This window comes from Botrytis byssoidea (genome assembly GCF_014898295.1).
Source record: "Botrytis byssoidea strain MUCL 94 chromosome Unknown BBYS_025, whole genome shotgun sequence".
Taxonomy (NCBI): domain Eukaryota; kingdom Fungi; phylum Ascomycota; class Leotiomycetes; order Helotiales; family Sclerotiniaceae; genus Botrytis; species Botrytis byssoidea.
Genome location: NW_024065866.1, coordinates 324,816 through 338,312, shown reverse-complemented (window position 1 = coordinate 338,312; position 13,497 = coordinate 324,816). Strand labels below are relative to the sequence as shown.

General features: G+C 41.6%; 2 protein-coding genes across 2 annotated transcripts; both read left to right on the top strand.

Annotated features, from left to right (window-relative positions):
- Positions 1–3,004: 3,004 nt before the first annotated feature.
- On the top strand, positions 3,005–6,660 carry EAE97_010057 (uncharacterized protein; the record flags this gene model as incomplete). Its single annotated transcript, XM_038880572.1, has 5 exons — positions 3,005–3,400; positions 3,456–3,736; positions 3,786–3,981; positions 4,042–4,629; positions 4,686–6,660. Exons 4-5 carry the CDS (start codon positions 4,061–4,063, stop codon positions 6,658–6,660), a joined length of 2,544 nt encoding a protein of 847 aa, XP_038728618.1. The 5' UTR covers positions 3,005–3,400; positions 3,456–3,736; positions 3,786–3,981; positions 4,042–4,060.
- Positions 6,661–7,428: 768 nt separating this feature from the next.
- EAE97_010056 (uncharacterized protein) lies at positions 7,429–8,461 on the top strand (the record flags this gene model as incomplete). The annotated part of the gene is made up of 3 exons (XM_038880571.1): positions 7,429–7,502; positions 7,568–8,110; positions 8,182–8,461. The coding sequence occupies 3 exons, from the start codon at positions 7,429–7,431 to the stop codon at positions 8,459–8,461; spliced, it is 897 nt and encodes a 298-aa protein (XP_038728617.1).
- Between the last annotated feature and the right edge of the window lie 5,036 nt (positions 8,462–13,497).

The following is a 13,497-nucleotide window of genomic DNA, read 5'->3' as shown; positions in this document are numbered from 1 at the left end:
CCATCAATCGATCATCCCAAACAGGAATCTAGGTAGCCTCACCATTGGCCGTCTGCGATAGACCATGTCGAAGATGGATAAGTCTAGGTTTGGATGCCGTCAGAAATAAATTCAATTTCCTTAAGCTTCAGCTCCTCACATTTGAGAGACCCCTGACGTTGACTCGTATCGTGGAGCGCATTGATTGGATGATAGGAATAGGATAAGATCGATGGAGCGTAACTGGGAAGCTCATCATACCAGGTAGCTCTCTCTATCTCTCTACCCGAGCTTCACATGGAAAAGAAGTCGAATCAAATATCAGCACTCTGCAGAAGGAACATGGTGTAATAAATCTAGAGCTTCATCAATTAATCAGTTTAATTTTTGATAGGTTCAATTAAATATGTCAAGGGAGCTACACTTGTCAGCTTTCAAAAGCATGTCGTCTTGAAAACAATTGATACGGATTGATAAGAAGAAAACACGCAATCTGTTTCATTTGATGATCTGGTTGATCATGAAAAAAGCTTTTCTTCACTTGGTTGTCTTTGCACCTCGGTACTCCTCTTTTTTTTCTTACCTCACACTTCGGTGACATTAACTTTTACACCCTTCAGCTTCACACTAACCAAGCTTCAAATATTACTAGGTATCTAGGTAGTCAAAGTCAAGGGGTCTTTCCGTTGATATCAGACGCCAATCCTATTGGTTGCCATCGCGAACCCTGTTAAGGTTTCCAGACCCTTGTTCGAACTCATTTTAATTTCCCAGCCTTCTTTTCCAGACTCTCTCACACTGCGCCGCTTCCGATTCCCGTCCGAGATTGCTTTATCCATTAGCGCCCAAAGTTACCTCACTCTCCGCAAAGCCTTGGCAACAGTTGAGAAACCTTTGATGTTTTTTTTTGTGTGAGCCAGCCAGCGGAAGTTTCGAAGTGGAACTGCTGAAAATACTCATTTCATTCCTTTTCTTCTATTGCGACCGAGCGTAATCTCCAGCCATTCTTTTCTTCGTCAGCTCTGCCATCAATTGACACGTACCGAAACTTCAATTCGATTCAAAACTCAGGAGGTGGCAGGAAAGTCTCCATAACTCGTCGTCTTGTCCGGCAATTGAAAGAGGGCAGTGCAGCCTGTGCAGGTCTGCATTAGTATCACGGATGAAATGCACCCTTTCTCCTTCCTCTCAATTTCCTTTTCTTCGTCTTTCCTTTCTTCATCAATAGAAAACAGCGGCGTAGCAACTTGCAACCCCAACCCCGCCCTTTTCAAAGAGTGGTTCGGTTTGAATATGCAATACAAGCTGGGGCTGTCCCCATACCATAGCTTCATCTGCACGTATTCGTTTTGCTATCCACAGCCATCTCTATTTTACTCACCGTGTTAAGATCCGTCACCGTTCGTGGCAATATATGTCACTGCCACAATCATGTTACCCAGTGTGCGGTACCACTATTTGTTGACCGAGCCGCAAGAGCTGCACGATGTCGGAGAGATACCCGAAAAAGGTCCATAAAACACGTCGTCGTACCTTGCTCGGCGTGGCGGTGGAGTACTCTTGAGACCCGTTCTTGGAGAGACTTCATCACTGACGCATTCGTCTTTGCTGTGAAAACAACTCAGAGGGAGCTTCTGTTTGATAATTAAACCGAGGCATGTTGACATCACCAAATGAATCGTTGTTTATTTTGCTATCATCATGCTGGGCCTACAGATTGATGTGTGTTTACATTGACTAATATGCCACTTATCACAGCGGCCATCAACGTATCAAAACATACGTTGGCAAGATTCTATCAAAATACATGGCAATCTCCCCAACTGACCACGTTAACAAACTCTTGAGCCGGGCAATATCTTACATCTCTGTATACATGGTCATTCTGGGGACAAAACAAATCTACAGTATTAATTGGAGAAAGTCAAAAAGTGTTCACGTGATAGTTTGGGGGATGCTCAGGATGCATAAAACAACCTCATTAGCTTTGGTTGCTTGAGAGAAAGTTCCAGCAAGGCTCTTCAAGGCCAGAGTCATCTAAAACTGCTCTTTCAGGAGCTTTGAAATTTTGTTTGTCACTTTTGATATTTGGGCCGTTGAATACACGTGTATGTCATGTCATGTCATGTCATTGAAGGTTTTACTGGACGACGTCATGTCATTCTCTACCTGTCATTTCACCATTTACTCCGCTCTTGCTTTGGTCAGCAACAGTCTTGCTATAATTTGCGATCCTTTTCATTTTGAAGCTTCTACCTTACGGGTAATTGATCTTGGGGTAGTTCGGCCTTAGATCCAGCGTTTGCAATCTGCCCTCCTCTCCTCGAACAAAGAAGCGGAAGGAGGGCTCCAACTAGGCGTATTAGGCAGGTCAGGAGATGTGGGATGATTTTCAGGAGATAGTAAGGAGCTTTGGGGCTTAGGAGAGGAAGGGAGACTGCATACGTTGCTCGGATCATGGCAAAAAAGCAAATAACAGTAAAAAGTTGTTATTGTAATAGCAGCATCGGTAAACCGATGGAATAGTACGCACGTTGCTATGTCCTGTTTGATTCGGAACCCATCTCGTCTCATTAAACTACAGTCGAGCTGTTGCAAACTCCTGTTCTAAATTACAATGAATGAATGCACTCTGCGATCTTTTGAGTTTATTCGAGAGTATAGGTTCAACTAACCCCAGTAGTTTGGCTGCTCCGTTAGACTTCTCTATCCAGAGTATGGTGGCTCAGCTAGTTACACAACATGATTCGTGAGGCTATGCTCATGTAGCCTATCGATAGAGTATGCGAAAATCCAGGCTATCTTACATCTCATCTCACCTCTCACCAACCTTCGCAGGAAACAAGATTTTCAGGAACGGCCCTTCTCATTCTCGTTTTTGATTCTTTGATCAGTGTCTGCTAACATCAGTATCGTTCTTTTTAACACAACCACAGAAACTTTGGACCTTGCGCAATTAGTCTTGTTTAGCTGTTGATAATACTTCGTTTTCTGATCTCCGACAAGGTTCAAAAGGGGGACCAAGATGGACCCAGTCAGCGTTCTTGGACTCTCAGCCAGCATCATTGCTTGCATTCAGCTAGCCCAAGCTTTGTCTAAGAAAGTTGGATTATCTGAACATAATCGAACTGATCTAGAGCGTATGCTAAAGACATTGCGGAGATTCCTTGCCTCATATCAAGGGTTGAAAAATATAGCTGCGATTGATGAAAGTGAAGGGCAATTCTGCCTCGTTGAACAAGCTGAACAGCTCTGGAAAGAATGTCAGGAAGTCATCAACGAAGTCCAACAAAGATTAGAGGAGAATAATTTGTTTAATCGATGGGTTAGGGAAGTCTTGGGACAGGAAAATCAACAAATGTTTGTCAAAGTTTGATGATATTAGGGAGCAATTTGATATTGCAATTCAGTCCGATCAACTGTACGCGGTCTAAAATACATGTTGGAAATTAAAGCTGTGCTAAGTCTTACTACAGACAAATCATTGCAGCAGTCGAGAAGTACGCCCAGCAGGCTCTATGCGACACTCGAGATATCAAGAAAAATGCGCAGAGGATTGAAGACTATATCCGAGATCTTAAAGACGATGCTCGCGACATCAGACATGATATCAGTCTTCATAATCAGAGCATCAATACAAACCATACAACCATCGTCGAGCATACTCGAGACGTTAAGGATGGCATACAAGATATAAAATGCACAATCGCTCATCAAAAATTGGATTTTGAATCTAAAGAAAAGATAAAAGCCCGAGGTAGACAGTCTAAACACAAATCCCAGAAATTACTGATTAGTGGCAACAGAATCTAAGAAAAAGGAGGTTCTCCGGTGGTTGTCGACCGCAGACCCGAAAACAAACCATGACTTGGCGCGAAGACACTTTGAACCTGGCACCGGGTCATGGTTTCTTCAAAGTAATGAATACAGCAGTTGGAAGACGAGCGATAATTCCTTCCTTTGGGTTCAGGGTCTATCAGGCTGCGGCAAAACAATTCTGTGGTACGGGCAGCCCTCCACCACCATTAACAAATTTATGCTCCCGTGCTAATAGACATACAGCTCAACAGTTGTTCAGAATATGACCGATCATTGTGCCAATAATTTTGACTGTTTCATCGCATATTACTACTTCTCTTTCAATGAAACTGAAAAACAAAATGCCAACAATTTACTGCGCTCAATTCTTGTACAACTCCTCGTCAAATATGACGCCGCGCTCGATGGGGCTCTAGCCATCTACAAAGATATTCAATTCACTATTCCGCAATTAGAAACTCTGAAAGCCATGTTGAAAGCCGCATTGATGATGCCTGGAACCTTTTATCTTATCTTAGACGCAGTGGACGAATGTCCTAGAGGTTACGAGCAAGGCAATCGACAGGTTGTCTGCAAATTACTGCGAGAGGTATCTTCATGGGCTTACAAAAGTTTGCATCTATTTATGACCAGTCGGAAGGAAGCGGACATCAAAGAAATCATAGATGAGATACCCAAAGTCTCAACTTTTCTTATCAGAAATGAACATGTCAACTCGGACACACGCCAATACGTCAAAAAACAGTTGGAAAACGACACAAAATTAAGAAAGTGGTCACCTGAGATTAAGACTGAAATAGAAATGACATTGGGGGACAGTGCTAATGGAATGTAAGTCTTTATTCCCTAGATAGCCCTATCTGTTCTAGAATCTTACTTTGTGGTAGGTTCCTGTGGGTGACTTGTCAGCTTGATGCCCTAAAAAGGTGCCCCACTCCAGCTATGTTACGAAAGACTTTAAAGAGCCTGCCTCGAACTCTACATGCTACATACGACAGGATGCTTTCAAATATCCATGAAGATTATACAGACATAGTCGTTGCTGCACTGAAGTGGCTGGTGATTTGTCGCGAGAAAGTAACGATCCATGAATTAGCTGAAGCCGTAGCGGCAGGAATTGATTCGAAATCTTCGTTCGACGTTGATAATCGATTCGAGAATCCAGACGAACTCCTTGACATTTTAGGGAGTTTGGTTACCCTCAATAAAGACGACGGTAGACATAATGAATTTCAGGATGAACTTATGCATGATCTTTGTAGGGTCACTGATACTTACTACAGAGAATATGTCCAATTGTCTCACTTCTCGGTTCGCGAGTATCTGATATCATCCCATCTGAATGTCACATATATGAATGGCTTTGGTGAACCCTCTCTACACCTCTTCGCTCTTGAATGCTGCCTAAATTACATCAATGGGTTCACTGCAAAGAACATCCATGGAATTATATGGACGTACCCTTTCAGCCACTGGCTATCTCACGCGAGAGGTTGTTCATATCAAAACGGCATGGAAACAGCGAGATATATCGTCCAATATCTGGACTCGTACCATTGGAGAGAGGCCTGGTTTGGCCAAGAAGGCTGTAAAGATTCTTTTCGGTTCGTCGGCTCGAATTTCAAATGGGAGAATAGGAACGATCTTGGTACAACGATTTATTACGCAAGTTTTTTTGAGCTGAAACATGTGGAAAGACTGCTCATTGACGAATACAATGCGACTGCTGATGTGCCTCTGGAACTTGGAAAATGTCCCCCTCTTTCCGTTGCTATCCATTTCGAGAACGTAGCACATGTACGCCACTACATCAATGTCCCTAGAAATATATCAAAAACGTATGATAGGGTTCAAAATGTCTTGGAGCTTGCGAAAAAAAAAGGTAGTAGCTTCATATTCTTGGTTCTCATAGAAATCATTAGATTCATTGGGGAAAGATTCTTCGGGGGCACCTCCAAGATTCTCGATTTCATACAGCTAATCACAAATAAATGGGATTTGATACTAGAAGACGATTTTCGTTTCTGGTGGAAACCATTTTCTTATGCGCTATTACAATCTGTCCAGGAACCGTTGGCATTGGTTGTCAGGAGTGAACTCGAAATAGCGTCGGAATGGCCCTTGAAGCTCGTAGGTTCTACCTCACTCAGAGATCTTATCCCAGAAACAGAATCGGTCCTTCTTGCACTTGCTATAAGCATGGATTCAATGGAAAGATTCCAACTTCTTTTAAACTATATACAAGCGTTCAACTGCCCTCAGTACCGTACCCTTTCAGCCCTGGTGGCCTTTGCACAATGCGATAAGGAAGCAAAACTTCGCTTCCTTGTAGATCGAGCGGCGACTTTGGGTCTCACCAAAGCAGAGATATTCCACGAAGTCATGGAGGAAGTCTTTATGAGAAAGGACGAAGTTGTCCTAAAACTTCTTCTCGGCCTTGGCATGCATCCCGATCTCCCTTATGACGCCCCGAAATCGCTTCAAACTGTCATTCAATTGTGGTCGACTTTCGAACAAAAAAATGCAACAGAAAGTCTTCTTCAAAAAGCGGTGTACAGGAGATGGAGAGCTGGCATATCTTTATTGATAGCAGGGGGGGCAGATTTGAACTATTGTGTGATGGATCCATTTGATATCACATCACTCGCTTCTTATAGCCCTTTGAAAATTCTAGTGGCAGGTATGAAAGATCCTGCTCTTCGATCTGATTCCAGTGAGGATAGTAGCGAGAATGATCACTTGATTGAAGAGCTTCTTGTAACTGGAGGAGCTAGAATATTTGAATACGACCGGAAAGTATTTTCTGATGGGTCTACCGACGGGGGCATATTTGAAGGTTCTGACATTGAGATGGATGAATGAGTAACACAAGGTGCTAAATTATGGGTGAAAATGATTGCGAAGACGGAGGAACAGATCATTCAAATCTGGAAACGAACCATGATAAGGCGAACAGTTGCTGCTCACCTTCCGCCTCATAGATCACAATATCAGAGATATATAGCAAAGAGGTTAGACCTTCATCGACACCATTTAAGCTGCCGCAAATATCGGCCATAGTTTCAGTCCCCGTATCTAAGGCTACTGCGAGAAATACATAATATTGTGGTTGTGGTTGGAACGCTTTCAGACGATCAAATCAAAAAATCCTACAGCTTTCACATTGAAGACGAAAATTCGTTACCTTGGGTTGATATTAAGACCCGACATTGTCCAACCTACCGAATCACTATTTACTGTCAAACTCTACTCAACCTCTACTTATTTGCCGAGTTTAAAGTTGCGGAGTCAAGGGATCTCGTCGGTCAACTCAGGAGCATATCGAAGGCCAAGCTCAGGGCCTAGCTCAGGGCCTATTCCAACAATCGACCCAGAGGATTCGAGGCGCAGGATTGATGGGTTATATATTATGCGGCCAGATCGGTTTGATGTTGGGGAAATATTATTTAATTTCATGTATGCCATTAATCTGTTGCAGTTTTGCTCTTATTTCTATCCCTTCGTTTCAATTAGAAAAGTGACTTTTCCCCAAATCTCTAAGTTGAAGTTACCTATTCGTGTTTCTTGATTTGATCTACATATTCTCTAGACGAACCAACGAATAGGAGATCAATTATTAAAAGCTCCAATATGACAATCCCAGCAAATTCAACAATGATGCAAAGATGCGAAGAGATTCGCGCCCTTCTCGCTTTTGAAAGACCGTTAGTGTCTCCATTTCCCGTTTTCCACATCTCATTTTTCTTCGAATTCTAATCTTCAAAAATAGAGAAAATCCTGAAACCAATGAAATAGAATGGCAATCTTTTCTTCACAGACGCCACGATTTATATACCAAATTCCCTTATGATAGTGATGATGAGGATGAAGATGATGCGAAAACACAGAAACGGCAGTTATATTCTAACTCGGATACAAAACCAGAAAAGAATTCTTTCTTACGATTGACTGAAGCCCTTCCAGTACCTTCACCTCAAGCCAAACCCATTAAACTGACACCTCTATCTTTTGAGGATCCAGAAACAGAAAAAGAAACAATCAACACTCGTCTCCGCACCACACTTACACAATCATCCCTCCCAAACCACACACTCCAATCGAGCTTCAACACCGAACTCGCACTCCTCACATCTCGATACGCGGAATTCTCTTTACATTCATCGCAGAGAAATAATGGAGAAAATTTTCCTCTGCTTGTTGATACGTATGAGTTGATTGGTGATACGTTATCACTCTGTGCATTTTTTCTCACGTTCCCGATTCTTGAATGCGAGGGGATGGAATTTGCAGAGGTGTTGAAAAATGGATTTTGGTGCGTTTTTTTCCCTCCCCTCCCCTCCCCTCCCCATCTCATCTCAAAACACAAACTAACCCCTCCCACAGGCTTTCCCACACCACACCCTCCTCTCCCCTGCTCCAACTCTTTTCTCTGCGTCTCCTTTCCCTCACGCTCCACCTCTTTCATCCCATGGGATTACCCGGTCCAGGGACCCCGGCTACGCCGGCGCCGGATAGTATCTTGCATTCGTGGTGGCATATTGATTTGTATGAGAAAGCGGCGAGCGTTTTTGAGGATGCGGGGATGTCGGAGGTGGCGGAGAGGTATGGGGTTTGTGCGAGGTGGGGGTGGCTTTGTGTTGGGGGTGATGAGGGGGGGATTTAGGGGAGGGGAGATGATGGGGGGATGGAATGGCGTGTGTGTGTGTGTGTGTGTGTGTGCTATTGGTGAGCTTGGATGGGTGCATATAGGTACGGAGGTGAAGTATCTCAAAGTATCTTGATGTATCTGCAGCGGGGATTAAAGAGCCTACCTACCCGAGCTACCTACCCATAATTAATTCAAAACACAAAACACCACCACACATTCCAATATTCGACCTGAGATAAAACATCAAGATCCATATACTAACAAAATACAAAATATAATCACTGCTTCAAACATTCCATCTCCTCATTCTCATCAATCCAAGCAAATCAAGATTACTAAATAAGTGTATGTATAATTTCTTTATCATATTTTTATTTATATTTTCGTGTTTCTTTTTCTTTGGCTATTTGTTATCTATGTATAAACCTCCCAAACTATTCTATATAAAGAAGGGGCTGAAGGAGCTAACATGTAAATTATAATTCGATCACTTCTCTCTCTCTCTTTCTCTCTCTCTCTCTCTCTCTCTCTCTCTAAACTACATCTCTCAAACTACATATCATTACAGTATACAAATTGTAAGATCTTACTTCTATCATTTCTACTATCTTTTCATTTTCTATTGATATTTAAGGTTTTGAGTAATGAGGGGTTAATAGGATATGGATTGTTGCTCTTTCTTTGTCGTTATGGCTCTTTGGGATCCTTCTATCGGAATCGGGTCTTCTGTTCTTGGTCTGTGTTTGTGCTTGCTTGCTTGTCCGCTTTGGCGTCGTTTTTGTATTAAGGTTGTCTATTAAGAGATCATGGTATCACATATCACATATCAGTATCTATCAGATACTCATAAAAACATCAACACTAGCTTACGAACCTCGAAACAAATCACACAAATCCGTGGCATGGTATTACTTGGTACTTGGTACTCGCTGTATAAAATACTTTATGTTGTTCTTGTAAATATAAGAAACGCATAAGTAATTCATCTTATGTATTATTTATCGATACACGAGAAATAATTTAGAAAACGGCTCTGTAGAGTATATATGTAAATGGATACATACATATATTGGATATTGATATATTGGTTGGGGTTTGCGTGATTCGTATATTGTGGTATTGAGATGTTTGTGGTAGTGATAGGTGGAAACTTACTTTTACTGGTCTTGTGGCTTCGGAGGGTTTGTGGGTTTGTGTATGATGTGGGAGTTTGATGTATGAGTGGAGGATGGCGGGATGGGTGGGTGGATGAATAGGTGGGTGAAATGGGGAGGAGGTGATGAGATGGGGAAGTAGACAAATTGAGTGAGCAAGAGTACGGAATTATTGAACACCTACACATAACCATATTACTTCTCTATCATAATACAACTCACGAGCATCAGATGGGTGACGATGAACATGAACATGAGACAAAACGAAGTGAAATTCCCAAGCGATAGATAGAAAATCCAATTCTAAGAAACTTTCCAGACTGGTTCTATCCAGGTGACTTTACAACATCATGTTTATTGAAGAAGATGAACAAATATCCACCCATATTCTAGAGACCATTTCGAAGAAGTTTCTCTCAACTTTTTGATGGATATAGTAACTTCTCTTTCGGATTCCAGATTTTCAGTATCGAGAAGGAGGTATAGTATTATAGGTATTCATGTAGGCAATCTCAAGGTAATTTGAAGGTAACGTAACCACATTATAATTACCCAGTTCCCGCAACTATTACTTCTGCCTCCTTGGAAAGGAGGATGTCTTTCTACCTCCTGCTATGTACCTGACAAAAGAATAAACACATCAACTTCTTTCCATATTTTTCTCCCCCCTTTACAGATGTTTAGCCGAAAGGAAAGTTCGAAGACATGCATTAAATATTGATTCATTCGTCGCATTGCATGATATTAAACCCGTGCATTTAACTTTATCTCTCCAGTATAGGAATGACGAACAAGAGACAAGAGACAAGAGACAAGAGACATATAAGAAAGAGTAGATTCATTCACGATTGCCTACCTATCCACATACACAGCTACTCCGCTTCGTCCGTACGGTGAGAATGCTTGATTTCGCCATCTGCTATATGTCATCTGCTATATGCAATGCGAGAACAAGCACAGAACACCGCATCTGAACCCACAACACCATCTCATCATTTCTCAAAAAGTCCTATATATTACAACCCTACCCGGACTCTACTCTCTCCAGACATCAAATCATACGCGCCCATTCACTCACTTTCCAACTTTTCCACAATGACAGGGATCTTCTCTTCCCTCATATACCCCTCCCTGCCACCCTTCTGCTTCAACATAAAACAATACTCTATTTCCAAACTCAAGCTCCACACATGAAATTCCCCGCCTAATCCCTCCGCAACTACCCCTCCCTCGCTTCGAATGCAAACAAAACCAAACCCCGCTCCTCACTATTCAAACCATCCCCATTCCCGCGCGTAACTATTTCTCATTATATTAGTAATAGATCCGTATATGTCGCGTGTATACCTTATATCTACAGCTCCGCTCTCTAATTTTTGATTCGGATTATCTATATGCTTTTGTTCTACAGATGGATGGATGGCTGGATGGATTTAACGTTTGTTGATGTTATTTCTTGTTTGATTGTGGTGTGTTTATTGTGGAATCTACTCTCCTTCTACTCGAGTATAGGATCTAATCCAAGTGATTAGAATCCATTCTCTTCCTACAGATTCTAATGCCATATAACTAGAATCCATTTTTTCCCTATAGAATATGATCTCCTATTCAATCTAATCATTGTGATTATAATCCTCCTTTCCCTAGCGAATCTACTCCCCTCCACTCTAGAATCTACAGGGCATGAGAATAAATAAATAAATCATTGCTGGGGAACATGAGAGCACCTTATCGTACAATATAACTATATGTTAAAAGTCTGGTTCACGTGGTGCCACAGCAGGGGATGCTAGCCCTGGTTAGTAGAGCTCTGTCTTTCATAGCTACTTGGTAAGATCTTACATACTTGATTGAATTTAACCCCTGAATGCCCTCAATTCCTAGTCTATGCTTCCCATCGTATCCTGCAGAAAATCATACTTAAAACACTATACTCTTCTTTAACCCTTCTCTTTACCTACCTACCCACCTAACTCCACACAACCCCCCCCCACCCATCCATAATCTTTAACAAGTACAAAAATACAAACAAACAACCCATCCAAAAATCCAAGTCCTCCCCCTTTCCTTCCCATTACAAATTTGATATTCCATCTCATATCTCACATCTCATAAACCCACATTCCCTTTCCTCCTCACATCACCCGGGCATAAATCTGAAAAACAATATTCTACATAAATCCTTCTTTCACTTTACTTATCTCGAAATCTATCTATCTATCTATACACAAAGCATAGAGGGGATATTTTCTCCCGCCCCCCGTGCCCCCAGTGTTAAACCCTACCCAGCTGAATGGATTCGATTTGATAATATGATTTATGAGTGAGTATACTATTTTATATCTTGATAGTTTAAAAAGGGGGTTCTCATCTCATCTCATCTCGTCTCATCTGCTCATGTGATACAGAAAACTCGAGGATCCTTTCCTTCTCTGATGTGTGGATCAGTTCTTCACAGTCCTGGTATTCCGGTTGGGTTTGAAGTGAAGAATGACATTGTATAAAGTGACAATGATATATATATATAAAAAGGAGGTTTACTAGTTTCCCCCCCTTCCCGAATGTTTCTCCTGCCTTATGTTGTCATTTACCTTATAACTACAAGATACTTGATATATATATATGCTTCCCACCCCAATCTCAATCTTTCTCAATCTTTCTCCCTCTCAATCTCACTCTCACTCACAATTCGCTCCTAACAAACTATGATATAATGTAACAAAAGACAGTAAAACAAAACAAAACATAATAAACAAAATAACCCAAATCCGCATTTGCGAATATTTGTACTACTAATAAATATATCTACAACCCCAACCCCAACCCCAACCCCAAATCCAACCCCAAACCCAAACTCAATTCTCACAGCCCTCCTGACAGATCTATAGATAGATAGATAGACAGTTTCAAGACGCAACAACACATTATCATATCCCATCCTATCCCATCCTACAAAAACCGCATAACCTCCAGATACAATACAACAACACGTAAAAGAAAGAATCGATCGATCAATCATCATCACCCAATGTAATAGAAGTAACAAAGCAAGAAAAAAAAAGAAGCAAACCACGGCTGCGTATCTACGGAAATGTGTATCGGTTTGAAGCATGGCAATATGATAAATGAAGAACAAACGCCCAAGAGACGACCTGGTAAGTGGTAACAGCATGTCGAGTATCAATGATGATTACTACCTAGGTACGTACATATAGCCAAGCTGTGAAAGGAGAAGAAGCTCGCGTTCATTTCAATCTTGCAGATTTGGTATGGTGTGGTATGGTGTGGTGTAGTGGTATGTTTGTTGTATTGAGATCACGAAAGAAAGAAATCTCCTCAACCATATAACCTTACCAAGTTCATATCAACCTTACCGAAAGAAGTATGACAACTGTGGCGTAGATTTTCGGATGGAAGATTAAAAACCCCAACGAAGAAAAAGACGAGGAGAAAAGTTCATGAAGAGTAAGTAATTGATGAATCCAGCACGATATGAAATTGTGAGGCCCGATGCACTTCCAATCGTGAGGCTGAACGGAGATGAGCGATATTAGTAATAGATGGATCGAAGTACTCCCGTAGACATTGAATTTTCTGATGGTGGATCTATCTATCTATCGTGATCCGGTTGCAAAGATTAGATTTCCAGAAATCCATCTATCCACCCCATTCATCCATGACCGAGCCGTGTTTTTCAAAGATCCAGATTTCATGGGATATTTTCGATTGCATAGATCTTGTACGGTACGAGTACAATGGGTATGTATGTACATCATAATGAAAAGTATAAATGACATACCTACCTACCTAGGTGCGAAAAGATCAAGATTGAATTCAGAACGATGTCATTCAGAGGCCCCTTTCGTGTTCCCATAGCGGAAACCATCTAGGTATAGA